Here is a 23,798-nt window from a genome sequence, read left to right on the forward strand (position 1 = left end):
ATGAGCACACAGGGATCCCCCATCTACCCAGCTTAAAGTCCCCAGTCTTCCCTCTCCTTGCCCTCCAAGTCATCACCCCTTCCCCAGAGAAGAGGAAGTCATGTAGCGAATCTGTGGGGAAATGTTCAATTCATGGTACTGTATTGCCTTTCTGCCCACCTGGTGCACCTGGGGTGATAGGCTGCCTCCTGTAGAGCCAGGCTCACATTTCTGTATCACCCTCTTTGTTGTATAGCCCCAGGTTTATTGGGGGGAGAAAGAACAAACCCAAACATGTGCACACATGTACCCACACCTTCTTCCTGTACTCAGGGCTCTGATCATGCCTCATTTTCAGAGACCTGAGGAGGAAGGGCAGCTTGGGGGTAATTGATACGTTATAACATCATGCCTCATTATAACATCATGGGCAAGTCATGCTTGGCCTTTCCAGAGGCCATGTGATCAGGAACAACAAGACTCCTTTATCATCCCACACCAGGTACCCAAGTCAGTCCCATAGTGTATGAGGATTAATGCCACACTGGCCTCATGCAGGTCATGTGACTGGGGTAGATCCAGAGCCAAAACTAGAAAATGTTGATACTTGGGACAAGTATTCCCAATCAGAGAGAGGAGAGAAAAATGTGCAATGCTGGAGGGGTGGGGTGGGGTAAGGGGTTGGTGGTGTCCCAGTCCTTCCCCCAGATGGTAGCTTCCTGGTTAAACTGATAATGCTCATTAAATAGGTCCAATATTCTATGACTTCTTTGTTAATAAAGGCTGCAAATACTCTCTAAATTTATAACCCTCTACAATTGGTACCCTGGGACAAAGCCCCATTGTTCTGCCCTAGTTGCAGCTCTGGTCATATCCCATATCACATGGATCATGAAATAAGGACCAAGAATATATGATCCCCTTATTATCATATGGGCCATGGGACTGATATCCTCCTTATCACTCACACGGGACAGTCTAAGGTTCCTGAACTCCCAGTCCACCCTACTCCATGCCCCTCCCCAAAGCCCACATTCAAGACTGAGATGGGGGGAGAAAGGACCGTGCAGTGAAGGATGGGAAGATCCCAATGCCTGGAGGAAGACAGAAAGAGCAAGACAGGAGGTGAGATCAGGGAAGAGTAGAAGTGAATGGAGAGGACAGGGAGGCCACTGGAGCAAGGCGGGGCCACATGTCCCCCTCTACCTTCTTGGCTTCCCATGCTCAGGTGGCACAATGGAGATTCAGGTCAAGGGAAGCATGCTATACTGACCCCATTGAACCCCTGAGAGTATGGGTCAAAAAACTGGGGAATGAGGATTGGGTGGGATGGGTTACACCCACAGGCGGGACATACCCACTTATCCAAATTGAGGGTCTGTAGGGTGGGTGGGTGGGGGTAGAAAAGAAGCAGAGGAAATGGTGAAATCTGGGCAGGAAATGCTAGAACCAGAATCCCTCTCTCTCCAATCCCCATTTTCCTTTACCTGGAGAAAGCTGACCCCAGAGCAGAGGTGGTACTCCCATAATCCCCCCATCTCCTAATCCCATTTTCTGACTTTCCTTGGAAGTCATGACCTTCCCTGCAATTCCTCTTCTACCCTGGATTCCCTCCTGACCATTTACCTCCCAAATCTCTCCCACTCCCATACTCTTATCCCATTATTCCCCAATATGCTTTCTTACTCCCCATCTCCATTATCCTCCCTGATTAGTTCCCCCCTATTATTTCCCAGGCCCCTTCCTTCTCATCTCTATTTCCTATGGTCCACTGTTTCTCAGTTTCCTCTATGATATTTATTTCTAAAATCACAGAGGTAGGGTTATCCAGTTCATCTCAAGAAAAGATCTAGGGTTCCTAGTGCACCACAAGCTCACTATAAATCAACAGTGTGATATGACAACAAAGTACAGTTTTGGACTACATCAAGAAAAGTACAGTATTGAGGACTAGGGAGTCACATGACTCACTGTACTCTGCCCTGATCAAATCACATTTGGGGAGAACTGTGCACCAATATGGAAGGTCCCATGTTAGGGCAGACCTTGATAAGCCAGTGGTCATAGGAGAGCACCCAGGAGGGGAAGGGACCTGAGATACTGTCATAGAAGGTTATAAAACTAATAATATGTATTTGAAAGGGTGCCCTGTGGGGGGCAATTAAATTGGTTCTGATAGACCCCAGGGGGTCATCTATGCTTGGAGTCAGGAAGAACCTTCTAATGAGAAGAGCTAATTCTAAGTGGGATGGAACTGCCTTGGGGTAGTGAGTTCCTCATTCTTGAAAAGCTTCAAGTAAAAACTAGATGACTGCTTACCTTAGAAAGGGCTTCTTGCTCTCTTCCATCCCTATTTATCCTATCTCCATCTCACTTGGCTCCCCCAGGACCTCCTCTCCTATCTCTAGCCTCCCAGCTTTCTCTTGGGTGCCCTTTCCTATTTGCTTGTATTCCTTCTCAGACTCCTAGAAGTCCCCATACTAGTGTCTTTCTTCACAACAGGCCTCAGTGTCCCTTCCTGGCACTGCCCCTGCCCCTGAGCTCACCTCAGAGCCGGCCTCCACAGTATTGGCTAACATCTCTTGCAGGGCTCGCACAGAGAGAGATTGCTCCAGAGTGAAACAGCATATGGCCAAGTCAGGGGGCACATTCTGGGGTGGGGCAGAGAGGAGAGTGCGTCAATCTGTTTCTGGATTCTGTCCCAGAAAACCCCTGTGCCCCATGGTGGGAGACGGTAGAGGGAAGAGGATGTGGTAAAGGGGCTCCTCCCAGTTCTCTCCCCCCAATCCCCAACTCTGCCTCCCTCCCTTCCCATAGCACCCCACAATTCCACTCACCTGGGCATTGCTAGTGGGTTCCAAGAAGCAGAGGCGGTTTCCAAAGCCCTCTGCAGCCAGGCAGAGCTTGATCTGCTCTTTGAGGGTGGTAGCACTGCATTGTAGGACAACTTCATCCTCCTGGAGAGGTTAGGAGAGACACACAGGATGAGATTTCCTCCTTCTGGAACTACAAACTCTTCCTCCATCCTGAGATTCCTAACTGGGAAGTCCTCAATCAGCAATAAGCATTTATTAAGGACCTACTGTGTGCTAGGGCCCAAGAAAGCTAAAGACAAAACCCAGAATAGTCCCTGCTCCAAGGGTTTACTTCCATTTGGAACCCCACCCTACATACCCATTGAGAACATCAGAACTCCTCTCTGAAATCCCTAAGCCCCTCGCTGATCTCCTAACCTCTCTCATCTAGATCTCAATATGTCCTCTGAGACAGAAGCTCATAGATTTTGAGGTACAAGGGCTCTTGGAAGGTTTCATGTTTAAGCCTCTCAAAAAGACAAGACTCTACCAACACCTCACAGCTAGTAAATTACTGGGGCCTCAGGTCTTCCTAACTGCAATCAATGCCTGTACTCTCTTCTCACCCTGAAACTTAGACCCTCATGTTGTTTAGTTGTTTCAGTCATATCTGACTCTCCATGACCGTATTTGGGATTTTCTTGATTAAGATATGGGAGTGGTTTGTCCTTTCTTTCTCTAGTTCCTTTTTCAGTCAAGGAAACTGAGGCCCACAGGGTAAAATGCCTTGCCCAGTGTCTGAAGTCAAATTTGAACTCAAGTCTCTCCTGACTCTGGGCCTGGCATCCTCTCCATCATGCTACCTAGTTACCGCAGCCTCTCGTACTCAGGGTTTCTCAGCCCCAGTTCTGAAACCCCAAATCTCCCTCTCATTCCTGAAACTCTTCTTCTCACCTTTAAGCAGTGACAAACTTCCCATTCTGAGTCTTTCATCCTTATATTCCCTCCTTGCCCCTTCTTAAAACCTCAAATAATTTCACTGAAATAGCCTCTACATAAGTCTCCTATTTAAGAGACTCCTCTTTACCTAAACAGATATGTCTCCCCACCATTTTGAGTCACCCTTCCCCAAGTCTTTTCAGAGCCCCTGGGCAAAGGGAAGGGGATGAGCTAGTCACCAATAAAACCTTCTAGGGAAATTTGCCACTAGTTCCTTATCTCTTCCAGGTCCCAGCTTCCTCCCCTCCACCTGGATTCTGGTATCTCTCTTGTCTTTAGTTCAGCTCTGAACATCCCAATAGCATGCCTGTTTTTATCTATCCAGTCCATTACTCCTGTATACATGGTTTAGGAACAAAAGTATGGAAAGTGGGGTGAGGGACCTGTATGATTTTGGGAAAATCCCTTAATCTTTCTGGGTTTAACTTTGCTCCTTTGTAAGATGAAAATTCAATTACAATATATTTTAGAAGCATTTTTTAGCACCTGCTATGGACCAGAGATGGTATTGGGTGCTGGAGATATAAATTTAGATATGAAAGGTTCCCTGCCCTCAAGAAACTTAAGTTCTACCAGGGAGACTCTCTACATGGTTAAATGGAAAGAGGACTGAGATTCAAATCCTACCATCTACCCTTATTGTCTATGCGACCTTAGGTAGGTCACACCCTGGCCCTGTTTTCCTCCTCTGTAAATGAGAGAATTGAAATTGTGGAATTTGTTTGCTTGACTATGGAATTTGCTTTTTTTTTTTGTTTTGTTTTTAATTTTTTTTGACTATGGAATTTGTTATGGGAGTTTTGCTTTCCTTCTCCAATGGGAGAGGACAGGCAAAAGAGAAAATAGATATTCATGAATTAAAAAAATTAAGCCACATTAAATATAGTTGAATTAAAATTAGTTTCAAAGATCCTTTCTAACCCTAAATCTATTCCTCTAGTCCAATTCTTTGATTCTTTAAATAAGAACATATTGGTTATTGGGAATGCTCAGACCGTGAAGGAGATTAGGAAAGATTTCCTGCAGGAGAAAGAGGTAAGGATTCTACCAGGTGGAGGTAAGAGAAGATGCAATTGGGCAACAGTATGGAGTTGAGAGAAGGAATACCAGGTAACCATTTTGGTCAAGATGTAAAATTCATAAGGGGGAATAATATGAAATTAATCTAGTCATAATGTGAAGGCCCTTTTAAATGACTTCTTGAACAGAGGGATCTACATATGCTTTAGAAATAACCATTTGATATTCATAGCAGCCCTGTTTGTGATGGCAAAGAATTGGAAATTAAGTGAATGTCCTTCAGTTGGGGAATGGCTTAGCAAACTGTGGTATATGTATGTCATGGAACACTATTGTTCTATTAGAAACCAGGAGGGATGGGAATTCAGGGAAGCCTGGAGGGATTTGCATGAACTGATGCCGAGCGAGATGAGCAGAACCAGAAAAACACTGTACACCCTAACAGCAACATGGGGGTGATGATCAACCTTGATGGACTTAGTCATTCCATCAGTGCAACAACTAGGGACAGTTTGGGGCTGTCTGTGATGGATCTGAATCCAGAGAAAGAACTGTGGAGTTTGAACAAAGACCAAAGACTATTTACCTTCAATTATGGGGGGGGGGGGGGGAAACATTATCCATTATGTAATTTTGCTATCTCTTATACTTTATTTTTCTTCCTTAAAGATATGATTTCTCTCTCATCACATTCGACTGAGATCAATGTATAGCATGGAAACATTGGAAAGACTAACAGAATGCCTTCTGTGGGGGTGGGGGAGGGAAGCAAGAATAAGGGAATAATTGCAAAACTCAAAAAATTCAAAATAAATGTTGATTGTTTAAAAAAAAGAAATAACCATTTGATTTATAACAGCTCTTTTTGTAGTGGCAAAGGGTAGGAAATTGAAGAGATTCTGGTCAATTGGGAATGGCTGAACAAGTGATGGTATACAGATGTTATGGAGTACTATTGTTCTATAAGAAACAATGAAGGCCAGGTTTTGTTTTGTTTTTTGCAAGACAATGGGGTTAAGTGGCTTGCCCAAGGCCACACAGCTAGGTCATTATTAAGTGTCTGAGGCTGGATTTGAACTCAGGTACTCCTGACTCCAGGGCCTGTGCTCTATCCATTGTGCCACCTAGCTGCCACAAATGGTCAGGTTTTAAAGAAGAATACAGTTACACAAACTGATGCTGAACGAAGGGAGTAGAACCAAGAGAACATTGTAAATTCATTAACTATGATGGCTGTAGTTCCTTTCAGCGCTTCAGAGATCTAGGACTCCCCTGGGAGACCTGTTATGGACAACACCACCCACATTTAGAGGAAAAACAACAAAGACAACAAAAGCCCAGAATCTGAATGGATACCATGTTCACCCTTTTAAAAACTTCGCTTATGTTTTTCCTTCCTATTCCATGGTTTTCTTTCTTTTCCCTTGACCCTAATTCTTCCTTTAAAAAAATAACTAGTGTGTGGATATGTTGAACTTGGGTGTATGGGTACAACTTTTTTTTTTAGGTTTTTGCAAGGCAATGGGGTTAAGTGGCTTGGCCAAGGCCACATAGCTAGGTCATTATTAAGTGTCTGAGGCCAGATTTGACCTCAGGTAGTACTGCTCTATCCGCTGTGCCACCTAGCCACCCCGTATAGGTACAACTTTGGGGGAGGGGATGGGAGGGTGGTGGAAAAATGTGTAACATGAATATATAGGTGGATGAATATTGAATAGATTTCATAACATGTAGCAGGAAAAATAAAAAATAAAATACTATATATATATGTATATATATTTGATAGACCACTTAAGTTGCTATCATCTCAAGTCTCTTCAGAATCCAGTGGAGATCCTTAGGACCTGTCCTGAGGGGAGGAACTTGGGTGGCAAGAGCTGTCAGAACTCCTCCAGTCTCTCCCCACCAGGACTACCCCTGTCCTCTCTCCACCTCCCTCCCAACAAGGATTCTAAGTAGGTTGGAGTCAGAGCGATGGCCTGGGGCAGGAAGTAGACAAAAATTAAGAAGGGTGCTTAGTGAGGTACTGCAGAATGGGAAGGAAATCTTAGTATAATGGATAAGCGCTGATTTTGGAGGCTGAAGTTCAAGAGTTCAAATCCCTCTTCTATCCTTATTGTCCCCTGTGACTTCGGGCAAGTCATTTCACATCAGCCTCAGTTTCCTCATTTATAAAATGGTCCCCTCCAGTTCTAGATCTCGGACCCTGGCCCCAGAACGCTCCAATCCCTACGTCTTTGCCTGGCACTGAATAAGGTTAGATTCTCTCTCAGATAGCCATCGCATAGTCCTCTTAAGGTCCAGTCCCAATTCTGCTTAGCAGGATTTTATGACTGATTGTAAACACACCAATCAGAAGCATCCGAGTGGGGCTGACTAACCAATCCAAGCTCGCCGTTGGGAAGCGGGGATTGTGAAATGTACCAATGGACTCAGGCTCTGGAGAGGGTCGAAAGCTGGGTGGGTGGGGGGCGGGGCAGGTATGCACAGCTGTCTCCGTCTCTCACCCCACACTCTTCCACCCTCCCCCCAAATAGCGCCTGACTCCTCTCCTGCCCAGTCCCCCTCCTCCTCCAGCTGCTCCCCCTTCTAGAAATTGGACCCTTCCTTCTCCTGTCCTCTCCTGCTTAGGGAAGGTTAGGTTTCTGCTGAGAAGGTGCCCCCGTCAGCATTTTCATGAACCCTGGGGAGGGAGTGGAGATCGGGCGTCCAGCCTAGAGATATAACGAGAAGGATGGAAGGCACACCCTGATCCCCAATAAGTTCCTGCCAGCCTGCAGAGAATGGGAACAGGGGTGCTGGTTTGCAGGAGGCAGGGGCTACCTTGACTGTCATCCTCCTTGGAGTGCCCAGCCCTCCCCCTCCCTCTCCGGCCTGGCTCCCCCCCCCCCGCCCCTGTCCCCATCAGCAGCCCCAGCTATTCTGAGCAGCACACCTGTTCCCCCAAATTCCCATCTCCACCCCCGCCCTGGCCTGACCAGGCCCTATCATGCAGAGATTGAGAGAGACTCAGAGACAACGAGAAAGCCAGAGACAGAAGGACAGAGACTAGGAGAGACCAAAGACAGAGGGATTCAGGAGAGAGAGCTGGAAAAGGCCATATCATATAGGCCATTCCCGTTATTTGACAGAGGAAGGAACTGAGGCCCAGAGGGATGGAGATTCAGAGATGAGAATCACAGTATCAGAGATAAAGTACTGGGGATGGACTCCATGGAGACCCTCAGGGTCTGTACGGAGGGGAAGGGGAGCTTAGGAGCAAGGACAGTCAGAATTCTTCCAGGCTCCCCCAAGCCAAGGCTCCTCTCCACCCCTCACCCCAGGACTCTAAGTGGGTCAGAGCCAGGAGTTGGAGAATGAGGCCGGTGGGGGGGGGGCGGGGGGAGCTAAATTAAGCCGACAGGGAAATTGGCATTAAGGCAGGGCTGTGGTCCCAGGCTAAAGCAGCCACCACAGTGCCACCCTTGTTCCAGGGCAGAAGGGAGAGTATTCCTTTCCTCGAATTACTCTTACCCCCCCCCCATCCAGGAGGACCAACGGGATTTTCCTCTATATACATCTCATCTCCAAGTTCTAAGAGAAATACAGCCGCCTAGACAATCAGATAGGGACCCAGAGACATCCAGAGACCAAGAGAGACAGATAACCACCCAGAGAAAGGCAGAGACACCCAGAGACAGTACCAAGATGTGACAAAGACAAGCCAGAGTGAGCCTGATGGGCTCACTGGGATGGGATGGGCAAGAGACGAAAGGAGACAGATCCTGAGAAAAACAGAGGGGTTCACAGATAAAGATCTGGGAAAAGACCCAATAAAACTTAAGTCAGAGAACCCCCCAGAGGCAGCAGTACTCACTGTTCGGAGAAACTGGACGTCATCCTCGCCCTCCCCTCCATCCCCCATGATCCCAGGGAGCTGAGGCTAGGATTGGGGCCTGGGAGTCTGGGGGATCTGGGCCCGGGGTGGTGATGGTGGGGACTGAGGGGCCGGACGCTCGGAGAGGGTGGCTGGGAAGGCGAGGACAGAGATGGTATTGGGAAGAGGGCTCAGAAGGTGGCAATGGGTGTGTGTGACTTCTTGAGTCCGCCCCCTAACTCCTATTGGTTTTGAGTTTGGAGGGGCGGGGACAACGGATAAACCCCACCCCTCCTCTTTCCCCTCTGAGGCTGGGAGCCGAGATGGTTCTAGACAGATGGTTCTGGACAGCTACCCCATTCCCCAACCCCGTCACTTCCCCGCTGTGGGGGTCTCTTGAAGGAAGGACTTTCTTCAGCATCATCTAGTCTCTTCCCCACCCTTTCCCAGTCTTAGTCCCAGTTCCCTAAGGTACTCATGTAGAAATCTAAGTAGCACACACACACATGCACACACATATACACATACATACACATAGACACACACACACACACACACACACACACACACACACACACACACACACACAAAACGCACAACCTCATCTGAATACAATTTACATGCCACTGAGCCTTGCCCCACCCACCAGAGTCAGGACACATGATCTGGGCTGAACCACTGAGAGCCCAGGTGTATATTCTTGTGCAAATCTTCTCACTAGGTATTGTGGGTAATAGAATGTGATGGTGGGGAGGTGCAGGAAACCTCAATCTATCACCCTGCCTGCCTTCCCTTCCTCCCCATCCCCACCCTCATCAGAAGACACAGGAAACCAGCGGTTTCCTTCCTCACTCAGCACATCTGCACCATTTCCCCAGCTGTGTCATAGGAGAGGAAAGAGGGGAACTTCCGGGATCTCCAAGCTCTTAGAGTCATCATGTTTTACCACCCAAGCCTTTCACTTTTTCCTCTCTGGGACAGGGAAGGGGTGTCTCCTATTTCCCTTGAGGTCCAGGCCCACTCCAGCTCCTCCACTCCCCTCTAGGCCTCATAAGGAATCAGGTAGAGCCCCACAGATCCTTGAGGGGGGAGGGGACAACATCTGCTTTCACCTTGGGCACAGCTGGATTCATTCTAGATAGGGTGGAAGAACATCTGCAAGAAGCAGGTGGTAGGGGCGGCTAGGTGGAGCAGTGGATAAAGCACCGGCCCTGGAGTCAGGAATACCTGGGTTCACATTGGCATCAGACACTTAATGATTACCTAGCTGTGTGGCCTTGGGCAAGCCACTTAACCCCATTTGCCTTCAAAAACCTAAAAAAAAAAGAAGCAGGTGGTAAAGTCTACATCTCAACCAGAGTGAGTCGGGGGAGAGGGACAGAGCTTAAAAAGAGAACCTGAGACAGAGATAATGGGGATGGACAGAGGACTATCTTGAGACAGATAAGCTAGCAAGAGAAACAGAGAGGGACCCAAATGCCCAGCTACACTGAGACAGAGACCCAGGCGGAGCTAGAGGGACTGTGCAGGAACCTCAGAGGATCTCCCTCCCCCAGGCTACCAGGGCTGGTCTCTCCCTGTGTCTCTTCCTCTCTCTCTCTCTGACAGGCAGTGGGGGAAGGGGGTCAGTTCCTCTTTCACTGGAAGGAAAAAAGCCCCAGGCTCCAGTAGCTGTGAGGGGGCCCTGAGGGGGAGGGGCCCAGAGACACCCAACCCTGCCTGGGCTACATAGGAGCCTTAGACATCCTCCCCCTTCCTCCCCAGGGGGCAACATGAACCGGAAAGAAAGCAAGAGGTGAGGGGATCCCCTGGCCCCTGCCCCTCCTTCCTTACTGACTCCCTTCCTTCTGTTCTCCAGGCCCCTCCCATTCTCTTTATATCTGTCTCTTTTGGAGGGGGGGATTATAGGGAGGACAGATGGGAGGGAAGTGATCTAGCCAAGGATAATAGAGAGCTGGGATGCCAAGAAGTTTAGGGTCTCGAGTGTGAAGGGAGGGATGAGGAGGAGAGAGAAAGAAGATAGGGTTAAATTGGATGCTTAAGGTACCTCGCAGTCCTAACATTCTCTCCTTTAAGGTCCCTTGCAGGACTAAGCTTCTATGTTCTCAGGAAATCTAGCCCTGCTATTCTCTTCCAGTCCTGACATTTTCTATTCTAAGGTCATATCAATCTTGACATTCTCTGTTCAAAGGTTTTTCTAACTCCGTCAGTCTGTGTCCTAAGACCACTCCCAGCTCTGGCATTCTGAGCTTAAATTCTAAGAACCATTACAGACTTCCTTCCCTTAGAGAAGGAACTCTTCAAGTCATTATTCCAGGGGAAAGTCAAATCAAAATGGGGTGGGAGGAATAGAGGAGAGACCTGGGACCCCTCAAGACTCTTCTAGGCTGCAGGCTGGGATGTTTGCATTATGTGTGTCTTGGGTCACTGGGATCTTGGGCAAGTCATTCTTCTTTTCTGAGTTTCTCCTCCGTAAAAATACAACAGATGACTGAAATGATCACTAAGGTCCCAGCTAAGGCTAAAATGATGAATATCAACCAGGCTGTGTATTCTTGTTTCTGATTGGTGCTCCATGTGTGACAATGTAACTGTGTTCCGATCTCTCGCTAATGGATTTTAAAATTATAACTATGTCTCCATATCTGTAATCATTTATAACTTGTAACTCTCTGTCTCTAGTATAACGTTGTAGCACTAAAACTATCTCTATCTCTCTGCGTGTATAATATTGTCACTCTGTCTCTATGTGTATCTTTGTATCTCTATCTCTCTAGCCACTGCCTATTTTTTTTAAGCTTTGGCAAGGCAATGGGGTTAAGTGGCTTGCCCAAGGCCACACAGCTAGGTAATTATTAAGTGTCTGAGGTCGGATTTGAACTCAGGTCCTCCTGAATCCAGCACCGGTTCTCTATCCACTATGCCACCTAGTGCACCCTGCCACTTTTTTATTTTTTATATGTATTAACATGGGTTTCTGTGTATTTGTATTTTTCTGAGGTCCTTCTGCATATACCTATGTGGAGCACTGTGTCACTCTATCTCTTATAACACTGTTATTTATAACCCTCTCTCTGTGTGTAACATTGTGGTTATGAACCACCTGCCTATGATGTTATATTGCTCTGTGTTTTGGGTTTTTTTTTTGTCTGTGTGTGTGTGTGTGTGTGTGTGTGTGTGCACTTTTTTAAGAAGATTTTATTTATTTTGAGTTTTATAACCCCCGCCCCCGTTCTTGCTTCCCTCCCCCCACAGAAGGCAGTCTGTTAGTCTTTATATTAGTTCCATGTTATATATTGATCTCAGTTGAATGTGATGTGTGTGCGCACTTTCAACTCAAACTGTATGTCTGTGTTGTAATGAAAAGATCCCTATACTTGGGGGAAAAGGGAAGGACCCAGATTCAAACCACTAACTTTTCCCCGAGCTGAGAATATCATCTCTTGGGGCCTCAGTTTCCATGAGGAGTTGTTGACCTACCAGTAACTTTAACTATCATTTGGTTCAACCACCTCATTTTATGAATGAGGAAACTGAGGTCCCAAGAAGTTAAGGAGTTAGCTCAGTGACAATAGTTTGGTCGTGAATCAAACACAGATTTTCTCACTTAAAATCTGCAACTCTTTCCACTCAGTCATATTGGCTGACTTCATTGTAGAGGTGGGAACCCACAGGTGTGCCTTACTTTATATATGGCCAGGCATGGTCACTGTAGGATTTAGTTAGCTGAATTGCTTTTCTCTCTTTCTTATCTTTGCTAGAAGGAAAGGTTCTCTGGGGAGGGGAATGAAGGTGATACAGAAACAAAAGATATCTCTCATCTTTACCTCTCATTTCTCCAGCTATCCATTTATCTCTATTTGTATCTCTATCTCTAATGTGGATCTTAGACTTGGTGATCTCTAAGGCAACTTTGCTTAAAATCCTATCTATTTCACCAGTTCTGTGAACTTATAGAAGTCATACAACTTCTCTGAACCTCAGTTTCCTTTCTTGTAACTTGAAGATGATATTTGTACTTTCCACCTTCCAGAATGATTGTGGAGGAAGCACTTTGTGACCCTGATGTCATTTTAGAAATGAGAGTTATTATTATCACTCTGTGTCATTCATTTCCATCTGTCTATGTTGGTATGTTTGTCTCTCTGCATGTTTTCCTCCCACCCCCCCACACTTAAGGATGTCCCCGAAATAGTCTCCTCTGCTCCTGGAAAACCACTTTGTCCCAAGGGGCAGGGCAAGAAAAGAGTCTAACATACCTGGGTCCCTAGGGTCCCCCCCCCAGGGCTGGAAACTCTGCACCCAACCTGGGGACCTCAGGGACTGTGACGCACAGCACTTGGGCTGGCTGGGTCTCCTGACCCCTAATTTTACCAGGGCTCTGCTCTCCTCTGAGGGAGATGGGCCAGGACCAGGGACAGGGAAAGACCTTCCTGGCAGCAGGTAAGAGATGGGCAGCAAGGAGGGAAAAGGAGGGAAGTGGGTTTCAGAAGAAGGAAAGGACTTAAGTACTTCTCTTTCTGCTGTGCGAAGTGGGGGAGCCAGGCAGGGGAAGGGGAAGGAGCTGAGGTTCTGGGCCACTCCCAGATGCTTTCACACCCTAGGACTTGGGGTTGGTGGAGGAAGAGCTGTGCACTGACTGGAGGCCTCAGAGGCTTTCCCCAGTTTGGCTTTATGTGTAGAAGACATGAATATTTCCTCTTCCTCTGGCTCTATCTTTTCTTCTTTGCCCCAAGAGACCTGGATTTAAATCCTAAGTGAACCCTATGGTGACCAAAGACCCCTCCTCTCTGGGCCTCAGTTTTCTCATCTGTAAAATGTCAGATCTGGTCTAGACAACTTGTCCCAGCTTTAACATTCTGTGATGACTTTCTATTACTGTCTCTTTTAAAAATGACTTTCCTTGTGTTTCAGTTTTCCTTTTCTCTTCCTTCTTCATCTTTTCTCTACTTTGCTTTCTCTCTAGATCTGCTGACTTTCCTTCTTTGTCCTTCTCTGTCTCCCCTTCCATCTTGGGTCTCATAAGCTCCCCATATCCCTAGGTTTTACCCCCCCCATTCCCTAGAGGCCCTTCTGTTCCATGGTGGAAGATTTATTTTTAACCTTTCCTTGAAGCTATCTCAGCCGGAGGGACTCAGTCCAACTCAGAGGAGCTTGGGGTTAGTGACTGAGCACTCCCTTATCCCCATTTCCCATAGCTAGCAGCCCCGATACTTGCAATCCTGCTAAAGAGGACTGGCAAATGAGACATCTGGACCATCAAGTCTCACCTTACTGAGAACTCTATTCATGATAGTCAGGAGGTGGGAGGGCAGAATCCTGGGTTGAGATGTGTGTGTGTGTGTGTGTGTGTGTATTTGGGGGAATGCTATCTTGGGAATCTTCCTGAAAGAAGTGATACCTGGAGCAGGAGGGACCTGTGAAATGGAGGCAGGGCTTAGGAGACACCCTAAACTGAACCTGGGATGATGGAGAGAGAAAGGGGTGGGGGGCAGCTTTAAAACTGGGCTTCTGCCTGCAGGAAAACTCACTTGGAATGCTTGGGAACTGCGCCCAACCAGGGGAGGGCCCGCCAGGGTCGGAGGCACATGACTTGCCCAAGCCCCCGGGAGATCAACAAAGTCATGGCCTCCATGACGCTGGCACCCTTCAGCAGAGGCTGCAGCCTGGATGAATTACTGGAGAAGTGCATTCATTCCTTTGGTGAGTGTCCGCAGAGGCACTGCAAAAACCCCCTTCCCTCAAAGGCCTCCCTCCACACCTGTCCTCTAACCAGACCACTAGATGGCACTACAGAGCACAAACCTGGACTGGGGAGACTTCAAGTAAGATTTCACTTATTAGTTGTGTATGATCCTGGGCAAATCACTTAACCTCTGTTTGCCTCAGTTACCTCATCTGTAAAGTGGGAATAATAATAACTACTTCTTAGGGTTATTGTCAGGATCAAATCAGATGATGATTGGCCCATAGCAAGCACTATATAAATATTGATGTCTCTAATGTTATTGGCCACAGCCACCCATGAGAACTGTACAACTCCTAGCCCTCTGATCTCTGACCTGCCAGCCTGCCACCCCATCCCTTTGATGTTTGAAAGGGTGTCAGTACTTTGGAGTTAGTCAGAAAATCTGGATTCTACTTGTAACTTGCTGGGGGCTAACGGCAAGGTCAGTTCTTGTCTGGACCTTACTTTCCCCAACTAGGTCCTGAAGACTTGGCAAGGGGATCTTTAAGTCTAATGCTTCTAACCCCGATAAGATGAGATGTCTGTGTTTTGTGATTTCCCCACCCGTCCCTCTCACCCTAACACAGACACAGCTGGCGGACTATGCCGTGGGGCCCACATGCTCAATATGGCCTTGACTATGCATAGCTGGGTATTATCCTCAGCTGACCTTGCCCGTCGCCTGCTCAGCATATATCCTCCAGGGGAGCAGTGGGAGAAGTGGAAGGGAGGTGTGGGGAGTAGAAAAGTGGAAAGGGGGGGCTGGAAGCTGCCAAGCAAAGATCCTTAACAGACCCACGTACCAGGAGGCTAATGGAGATCGACAAGAGCAGAAACGGCTGAAGATCTGTAACCTAGTCAGGTGAGACTCCAAGACTCAGGGCATTCTGGCAGTTGGAAAGATCCTCAATCATAGAGAACTCCTACAACCTGCTCCTTTAGATGCAACCCTAACCTTCCTCCAAGAGACATCCCACAGTACTAACAAGCTGTCAGAGACACTTTCCCCTCCTACAAGATAGTCTTCCCCAAGATTCTCCAACTTAAACCTCTGACCCTTATTTTCCTCACCTGTCAAATAAATATGAATAGACTAAAAGATCCTTCCAAGAAGCAAGAAATCCTATAAGCTCCATTGTCAACTTCCAAAAATACCCTCTTAGGGCCAAAACCTCCCTCCTAGAGATCTCCTTCCCCTTATCTTCTCCCTCAGATACTGGATGGCCCAATATCCAGAGGCCCTGCACCTGGAACCTCACCTTGATGAAATCATCAACAACTTCTGGGAAATGGTGGAGCAGGAGGGCAATGCAGCCCAAAGATGCCTAGGGGCCCCCACTTGGAGGTAAGGGATTTATGATTGTCCATCTTTCCTTCTAGTACCCCAGCTCCTATATGCAATATCTCTCCCCCCTTTTTTTTCTGTCATTTGTCTCTTATGTCCCTTCTCTCTGAATCATCTATCTCTTTTGCCTCCTTAGTCTGAGCCCCCCAGAGGAACCCCTTCCCCCACCCAACAGCCCAGAGCCGGGGAAGAAACGCAAGGTATCCCTCATCTTTGACCATCTGCAGACAGGGGAGCTTGCAGAACATCTAACAGACCTAGAGTTCAGGGCTTTTCGAGCCATCACGGTGAGATCCTATGGATGGATGAATGCCAGAGGGAGGGAGGGAGGGAGGAAGTGAGGATTTCTGATCTGCGCACATGGATCTTGAGATTTTTAGAGTAGATGCAGAGGGGTCCAGAAATCAGATGAGGGCCTGGATACTTGAATCTTGAAACAGAGCTTTGAGGGGGGAAAGAATTAGCTGGTGATCAGGGCTGGAGGAAAGAAACAAAAGGTATCCAGTGGTCAGACCTGGGTGGGCCCCAGGACAGGTCCTAAGTAAGAACTAGGAGCAGAGACAGAAGGGAGTAGGTTTAGCAAACTTCTAGAAGGCGAGAACTAGATGCCTTCATATCTAAAGCCTTATGCCTTGATTAATAAATATTTTTTTGGATGAGGAAATGATCTAGATTCTTAAAATCTAAGACATGACTCTGAGGAGGTAGAGACTTAGGGAGCGGGTCAGGTGATTAGGTCCTGAGGTAGACCTATCAGGGGAGATGCAGGAGCCAGGTGCTTTGCCTGCTAGGAGGGAGGGACTGTGAGAGGATCAGGAATTTGGTCCAGAAGTCATAGAGGAAAGGTTTATATGAAAGCTTGGATCTCAGCCTCAGCTGGGAGGAGACAGGAAGGTTCAATGATCAGAGTTAGAGTTCAGATACTTGAGGCCTTCCTTCAGTGACTTGAATTCATGTCCAAGAATGGAGGTTCCTGGAAGGTTATGGCTGGAGAAGGGGGGAGTTCTGATCCTTCATAGGACTATGAAGAAGGGTTGATGCAAAGCCCAGACAACTGCTCTCTCCTTGTACCTTTGGGGCAGTTCTGGTCTCAGCCCAGGTCATTCCTAAGCATCTCTCCCCTCCCTCCAGCCTCAGGACCTGCGGGGCTACGTACTCCATGGCTCAGTCCGAGGCTGCCCGGCCCTGGAGGGCTCTGTAGGACTCACCAACAGCGTGTCCAGATGGGTCCAAGTCATGGTCCTAAGCCGGCCCAGTCCATCTCAGAGAGGCCAGGTGCTTGACAAGTTCATCCATGTGGCCCAGGTGAGGCCTGGGTCCCCGGTCACTCTGGAGTATTTCATGTGCTTTGATCCTCCAAAGTAATATCGTCCAAATTTTTACCATCTCCTTGAGGCTTTCGACTAAGAGCCAGTTTGGGGGTCTGTATCCAAGTGCTTTTGACTTCCTGTTGCCCCTATCCCCTCCTAAATTTTTGACACGTGTTCATAGAATCCCAGACTTAATCCTGGGGGTGGGGGAGCTCAAAGATCATCTAGTCTAACTCCCTCATTTTACAAATGAGGAAACTGATGTCGAGGTGACCCGAAGTCACACAGGTAACTTTGTCAGTCATATAAGTGACACAGTGGCAGTTAGACTCTGAACTTTTATTCACTAGTATCTAACTCTATGTGATCCCATGGACATTGTTCTTGGCCGAGATACTAGAATATTTTGCCATTTCCTTCTCCAGTGTGTCTTCGTTTGTCAGATTCGGAACTGAGGCAAATAGGGGAAAAATGAAGTGGGCAGGGTCACACAACTAGTATTTGAATTTGGATTCCCTTCTTTCTAATTCAATTTCACTTCCCACCATACTAGGGGAGGCAGGTTGGACTAACTTCCCCCTTCCCCAATATGCACACCTGTGTGACTCCCACAAACCCCTGCCTGGTTCCCTTATCCTGCGGATATCCTGGGGATCTGACCTTCCCCCATCCAGTCAAATGCCCATTTTTATTCTTTTCAGAGGCTGCGGCAGCTACAGAATTTCAACACGCTTATGGCGGTGACTGGTGGCCTATGTCACAGCGCCATCTCGCGGCTCAAGGACTCCCATGCACATCTAAGCCCCGATAGCACCAAGGTGAACTAGCCAGACCTGGCCCCAGGATAGCCTTTCTGTTTCCCTTCTCTCTTCCTGAGCACAGAATGCCCAACCTGATGCCCCTGGCCTCCCCCATCTGTTCCACAGAGAGCTTGGGGGGGGGTTCCCCTCTCCATCCATTTATATTTCCCAACTGCTCCTTGAGCCAGCCATATCCATTTCCTAGCCTCAGTTTCCCCTTTAGGAAGAGGAGGTGGGTGGTGTCTGAGGGCCTTTCCTAGGCTTGAAGGAGGGGCTTTGTCATTGTTATCTTTTCCTGCCTGCTTTCCTACTCTCTGCTTCTTTCTCCTCCAATGTTTTCAGATCCTACTGGAGTTAACTGAGCTTCTGAGCTCCCACAACAATTATGCTCTCTATCGTCGGGCCTGGGCTGGCTGCTCAGGCTTCCGCCTGCCCATCCTGGGTGTCCACCTGAAGGACTTCATCTCACTGCACCAGGCAATGCCCGACCATCTGCCAGATGGGCAGCTTCATGTGGCCAAACTTAACAGCCTCTACCTTCGACTGCAAGAGCTCAGGGATCTCCAGGCCCAGAACCCACCTGGCAGTGCCAGCCAGGACCTGCTGCATCTGCTCACGGTGCAGGAACAGTGGGCTGGCAGAACTGAGGGTCCCTTCTCTTTTCTCTGCCTCCATTTCCTTGCTAGTAGAAAGGAGGGAAGGAAGCTAGGGGGCCTGGCCCTTAACTTCCATGCAAATGGTCCTGTCCATATGGTCCAATATATTGGGTTTTTTTAAAAAAAGTGTGGGCTAGGGGCAGCTAGGTGGCACAGTGGATAGAGCACTGGCCCTGGAGGCAGGAGTACCTGAGTTCAAATTTGACCTCAGACAATAATTGCCTAGCTGTGTGGCCTTGGGCGAGCCACTTGACCCCTTTTGCCTTGCAAAATCCTAAAAAAAAAAAAAGTGTGGGCCAGCTAGGTAGTGCAGTAGGTAGAGCACCAGCCTTGTAGTCAGAGTGGGGTGGACAGGAAGCAAGGAGGGCAGAGTAGGGTCTGAGGAAGCAGGACCCAAGGGGTTCAGGTAGAGATCAAAGGGCTCAGTCTGATACCTCCTCTCCTTCAGCTCTCCCTGGATCTCTTCTACACAGAAGATGAGATTTATGAACTTTCCTATGCCCGGGAGCCTCGATGCCCCAAGACTCTGGTGAGAGTGGCCCCTCAGTCCCTCCTCTCCATACACCCTAAATCCCTGAACTCTAAATCTGCCCCTCTTGTCCCTCTCCACAGCCTCCCTCCCCCTTCAAAGCCCCACTTGTAGAATGGGCTCCTGGAGTAACCCCCAAACCTGACAGGATCACCCTGAGCCGACACGTGGAACAGCTGGTGGAGGTGAGAGGTGGCCTGTGTGTGTGTTGAGGAGAAGAGGGAAGTGGCAAGGGGGACATGATCAGGTTGACAGCCTGGGACCCTTCTTTCCACAGTCTGTTTTCAAGAACTATGACCCAGAAGGCCGGGGTACCATCTCTCAGGAAGACTTTGAACGTCTGTCCAGTAGTTTTCCCTTTGCCTGCCATGGCCTCCACCCACCCCCTCGGCAGGGGTAAGTCCCCTGAAACCAGGATCCTCGAAAGGGTGCAAGGATGGTGGGGATCATGAAGTTCTTGGGTGGGGGACCAGGGGAAAGGCAGGAGAGCCAGACACCCAAGTTCATTGACTCAGATCTTTTTGACCTTGACTTGCCCAGCAATGGTCCCTTCAGCCAGGAGGAGTTGACGGATTACCTGCTTCGGGCCAGTGCTATCTGTGCCAAGCTGGGCCTGTCCTTTCTACACCCTTTCCATGAGGTCACTTTCAAGAAGCCCACATTCTGTGGTGGCTGCAGTGGTTTTGTAAGCATCTCCCCCTCCCCCATTCCCTCCCACTAGCCCCTGCTTCAGTTCTCCAATATGAGGTTGAAGATACCTAGTCCTTTCCACTCACTGCCTTCTGGGGACCAAGTGTTTGGCCTCCTAGGGACCCCAAGTATCTATCTTCCCCCCTGCCAACACTATTAACTTGCTCCACAAGTCTCTCACTTCAGGCTTGTTTTTTTGATCAGATGCTCTCTAAGGATACCTCAGGTCTGAGACTTGAGTCAACCTGCCCCAAGTCTCCTGAGGACCCCAGTTTCCAGGCCCCGAGATTCCATTTCCACTGCCCCCCTTAATCCCTGGGGACCAGGCTTACTACTCTCCCTGCCTAAGAGCTGTGTGAGAAGCAGAGAAGATCAGGATGAAGTGTTTTTAAGTCAAGCTGGTTGAGTGACCTTGGATATATCACCAATCTAACAAATGTTCTAGGCAATGCTCTTATTTATAAGACACCATTTAGGTGTCAACCTGCTTTGGTACAAGGTCAATTCTTATCCCTTAAAATGCCTATAGTTGGGGGCAGGTGGCAGAGAATCCTTCTGCCACCTCTGCAGTCCCTATCATCCCTCTCCCCCCTTCCTCAGCCAAAGTAACCCCTTTGCTTTCTCTTCAGCTCTGGGGAGTCACCAAGCATGGATACCGATGCCGAGGTGAGTGTTTGGGGTTAGGGGGAAGAGGAAGAGAGAAACTTCTGGGGCCTTCCCCTCATTGACTAGCTCTCCTCCCAATTCCCCCAGACTGTGGGCTCTGCTGTCATCGCCACTGCAAGGACAGAGTGGAGGTTGAATGCAAGAAAAAAGTGGGAGCCAGCACCTCTGGGCTCCCTCCACCACAGGAAGTCCCCCAGATGGGTGAGGCCCCCTTTGGAGGGATCTTGGCTTCCAGGTCATGGACCCTTTAATCCTGGGAAGGGAACCAGGGGCTAGAAGGCTGCAGGAAGGGATCTCCAAGACCCTACTTTCTCCCTCTTCAGGTTCTGAAGAGAGCTCCCCTTCCCCATCACCTCCTGGGACCCAAAAGAGAACCCACCTCCGTCATGCCTGGACCCAGACTGAGTCTCCCCTAGAGGGGTCTGTCTCAGACAAGGCCCCTACCTCCATGTCATAGGAGATACAATTGGTAAGAAGGCAGGGGAGACAGGGGGATGGACAGACTGGAGGATCGTAAATCAATGCCAGGGTCCTTGGGCAGTGTCTCTGTCCTCAGGGCCTTTGATGTGACCACAGGATCTCAGACTGACAGTCCTGGAGAATTTTAATATGGAACTGAGTGGTGCTGACTCAAAGCTGAAGTCAATGACATTGGAGATCCTATTCCTTAAACCCCGGACCTTGTCCTCCCCACCCCCATCCTGCTCAAGCCACAGGCAAAACCATGGGATACAAATATTGTAAATTAAATCTATTTTTCCAGAAAGCTTGTCTGTGGGCGGGGGGAGTGGGAGTTGGGGAGGAGCTGGAGGCAAACCCTGGGGTCCTTCAGCTTCCTCCCACCACCACAGTGGCAAGGGCTCCAGATGGGCCCTCGATTGGGTATCAGCATCCCGTTCACCGTCTCTTCTTCTTCCGTCCCCAGCGCTGGTGCCCAGCCTCCCTACGACTCTGCCATGTGGGCATAGGGGCCTCCAGCTCATTGGGTCGGCCCCCTCTATCAGGGACAGGGCCCATCATCACCTTGTTGATGGGGCAGCAGGTGACCAGACGAGCAGACCGGCCTGAGGCTGGGACCAGTCGAGAAAGGTCAGCCCGGGAAGCCAAGACGTGGGCAAGGGAGATGTCAGACTCGGGGGCCATCCCCTGACGTAGGGGCTTCAAGACATTTGTCATGGCAGTCCCCTGGGTCTGGGGAGAAGACAAGACAGGCTGGGAGAGCAACTCTGGAGGTCCTGAGCTTTGACAGCAAAGTTCCTTGTCTAGCTCAGTCCTCTGCCTCACTCTGGCATTCTGGACCTCAGTTTCTCGATATGTAAAATACAAGTGAGAGAGCCAGGTGAGCTCTAAGGTCCCTTCTAGTTCTTATTTTCTAAGACTATTTCAATACAAGCCCTGAGTGTGGCATAAGCAGGCCCTCCTGTCCTCCCCGTTACCCACCTGGGCCCGCTCTGTCCAATGGAAGGCAGAGGCCGTGAGATCCAGCCTGGTCAGCATGAGACGCCGTCGGTAGCGATACTGATCCTGTAGACAGCTGGAGAGGGCGCTCAGGGCCTCCTATGCCCGAGGAATCGGATGGTTGACCCTTATCTCCCTCTTCCAAGTTAGAGACTCAACCCCCACATGCTGAGACCCACATCCTTCTCTCACCACCTTTTTCCTCCCCCAACCTAGAAAGGGAATGGGAGGGAGGGGGCAGGGGGTCTCTCCTACCCATCGGGGAGCATCCAAAGGTTGAGTGAGTAGGGGGTCCAGATGTCCAGGGGGCAGTGAGGGAAGCAAGTCTGAGATCTAGACGTGGGGGAAGGAAAATGTGTGAGTGCCCCTCACCTCATGCTGGTTCTAAGGGGAAGACAAGGAAGAAGAAAGCTGGGCCCTGGTTGGGGATGGCAGGATGTGGAGAATCGAAGTCTTGCTCAGTCCCCTGTGAGGAAGGGAGGGTTGGGGGTGGGGTGGGGAGGTGGGCAGAGACAGAGTGGGTGTGGACTGTGCGGGTGGGCTGCCTAGAAGACGGGGCAGGAAAGGAGACTGGAGAAGGGGGAGCCTTAGACTTCCCCGGAAGGTGCTTGCCAGGCCGGGGAGCCCCTCACTTTGGCATGGACATCTCTCAACAACTGGCTGGCTGGGGTTCCTGGCTCCGGCCGGGGCATCCCCAGGGCCTGGAGCGTCAGGGCCAGCTCCCCCCGAACTGCGTCCTGCTCTTCGGCACGGCCGGGGTCAGGGGGGCCTCGGTGACTGAGGAGGCGAGCTGCCTGGAGCTCCGAGCAGAGGAAGCCTGGCAGGGAAGAGAGGGCACGGGGGGGGGGGGGGGGGCCCGAGTCACGGCCCAACCAATCGGGAGTAGCTATAGCCCCCCCCCCCACCTGGGCTCGCGCGCCCCTCCTCCGCACCTCGCTCCTGCGCCCAGGGGGGCCGGCCCCGCCCCAGGGCCCTCCCCCCGCGCCCCGCCCCCCAGTCCCTCACGCAGCAGGCGCAGGCGGCTGCCCGGGGCCTGGAGCCGAGCCGCGGGGTTCCCGGTCGTCAGGGCCCGGTCCGGGCAGTGCAGCTCCCGCAGCAGGCCGCTCAGCTCCAGCAGGAAGCACTCCTCCGCGGCGGGGCCTGCGGGGGGCGAGACGCTGAGTGCCGGGGCCCGCCGCCGCGCCCCGCCCCGCCCCCCGCGCCCCCCCCCGCCCCGCCCGCCGCGCCCCCGCCCCGCCCTCCCCGTCCCCCACACTCAGCCCCGCCCCACTGCCCCGCCCTCAGTCCCGCCCCGCCCACTGCCCCGCCCTCCCCGTCCCCCACACTCAGCCCCGCCCCACTGCCCCGCCCTCAGCCCCGCCCCCGCCCCGCCCTCACTGTCTCCCGCACTCAGCACCGCGCCTTCCTCCACGGCGCCCAGCGCGCCCAGCTCCGCAGCCAGGCGGGCGCACAGCGCTCGGAAGGGGGCTCCCGACTCCTCCAGGACCGCGGCCTCCGCCTCGGCCTCCGGCCCGGGCTCCTTCCCCGCGGGACTGGCCGCACACCTGCCCGGGAAGGCGCGAGGTGAGGCGGCAGGTGAGCCCCAGGCCGCCCCACGCCGCCCCGCCCCGCCCCGCGCCTCCCTTACCCCAGGGCCCGCAGGGCCCGCGCCAGCCAGGCCGCTTCCTCCGGGCTCCCCGCCATCCCGGCCGCCTCGGCCCCGGCCTCCCTCCTGCCGCCCGGGAAGCCTGGCTCCGCCCTCGGGCCGGCGGCGTGGGGCGGGGCGCGGCGTGGGCACGCCCACGGCGGCCCCTTGGAGGCCGAGGGGGCGTTCGTTCCCATGGCAGCCGGGAGCCAGGCGAGGGAGCCCAGCCTGCGTGACCTCAGTGTGCGCGCGTGTGCGCGTGCCTGTAGCGTGTGAAGTGGGCGCCTGAATGGCGTGGGGGGTGTCTCTGCGTATGGAGGCACAGCCATACACACCCCACACA

At 50.7% G+C, this 23,798-nt stretch overlaps 3 protein-coding genes across 6 annotated transcripts in view; 1 reads left to right on the plus strand and 2 right to left on the minus strand.

Annotated features, from left to right (window-relative positions):
* The window catches only part of RYR1 (ryanodine receptor 1), an 89,233-nt gene extending 80,387 nt beyond the window's left edge, over positions 1–8,846 (minus strand). For all 4 annotated transcript variants that reach the window (XM_074219027.1, XM_074219025.1, XM_074219026.1 and 1 more), the window contains exons 1-3: positions 8,650–8,846; positions 2,817–2,936; positions 2,526–2,630 (exon numbers count right to left, since the gene is read on the minus strand). In XM_074219027.1, the coding sequence (XP_074075128.1) occupies positions 2,526–2,630; positions 2,817–2,936; positions 8,650–8,697 (273 nt within the window). In that variant the 5' untranslated portion in view covers positions 8,698–8,846. The remainder of the gene's footprint in view (positions 1–2,525; positions 2,631–2,816; positions 2,937–8,649) is intronic.
* A 1,376-nt stretch (positions 8,847–10,222) lies between these two features.
* RASGRP4 (RAS guanyl releasing protein 4) lies at positions 10,223–22,037 on the plus strand. Its single transcript, XM_074219032.1, has 17 exons — positions 10,223–10,444; positions 14,171–14,352; positions 14,965–15,070; positions 15,177–15,239; positions 15,591–15,722; positions 15,859–16,009; positions 16,854–17,027; positions 17,734–17,850; positions 18,175–18,450; positions 18,937–19,017; positions 19,101–19,202; positions 19,295–19,413; positions 19,558–19,702; positions 20,337–20,373; positions 20,461–20,574; positions 20,697–20,842; positions 20,930–22,037. Exons 1-16 carry the CDS (start codon positions 10,422–10,424, stop codon positions 20,828–20,830), a joined length of 1,956 nt encoding a protein of 651 aa, XP_074075133.1. The 5' UTR covers positions 10,223–10,421; the 3' UTR covers positions 20,831–20,842; positions 20,930–22,037.
* On the minus strand, positions 19,725–23,651 carry FAM98C (family with sequence similarity 98 member C). Its single transcript, XM_074219033.1, has 7 exons — positions 23,459–23,651; positions 23,209–23,375; positions 22,837–22,971; positions 22,464–22,648; positions 22,087–22,164; positions 21,814–21,930; positions 19,725–21,564 (listed from the first exon to the last, which is right to left on the minus strand). Exons 1-7 carry the CDS (start codon positions 23,512–23,514, stop codon positions 21,271–21,273), a joined length of 1,032 nt encoding a protein of 343 aa, XP_074075134.1. The 5' UTR covers positions 23,515–23,651; the 3' UTR covers positions 19,725–21,270.
* Positions 23,652–23,798: the final 147 nt, after the last annotated feature.

Source organism: Macrotis lagotis, chromosome 1 (genome assembly GCF_037893015.1).
Source record: "Macrotis lagotis isolate mMagLag1 chromosome 1, bilby.v1.9.chrom.fasta, whole genome shotgun sequence".
Taxonomy (NCBI): domain Eukaryota; kingdom Metazoa; phylum Chordata; class Mammalia; order Peramelemorphia; family Peramelidae; genus Macrotis; species Macrotis lagotis.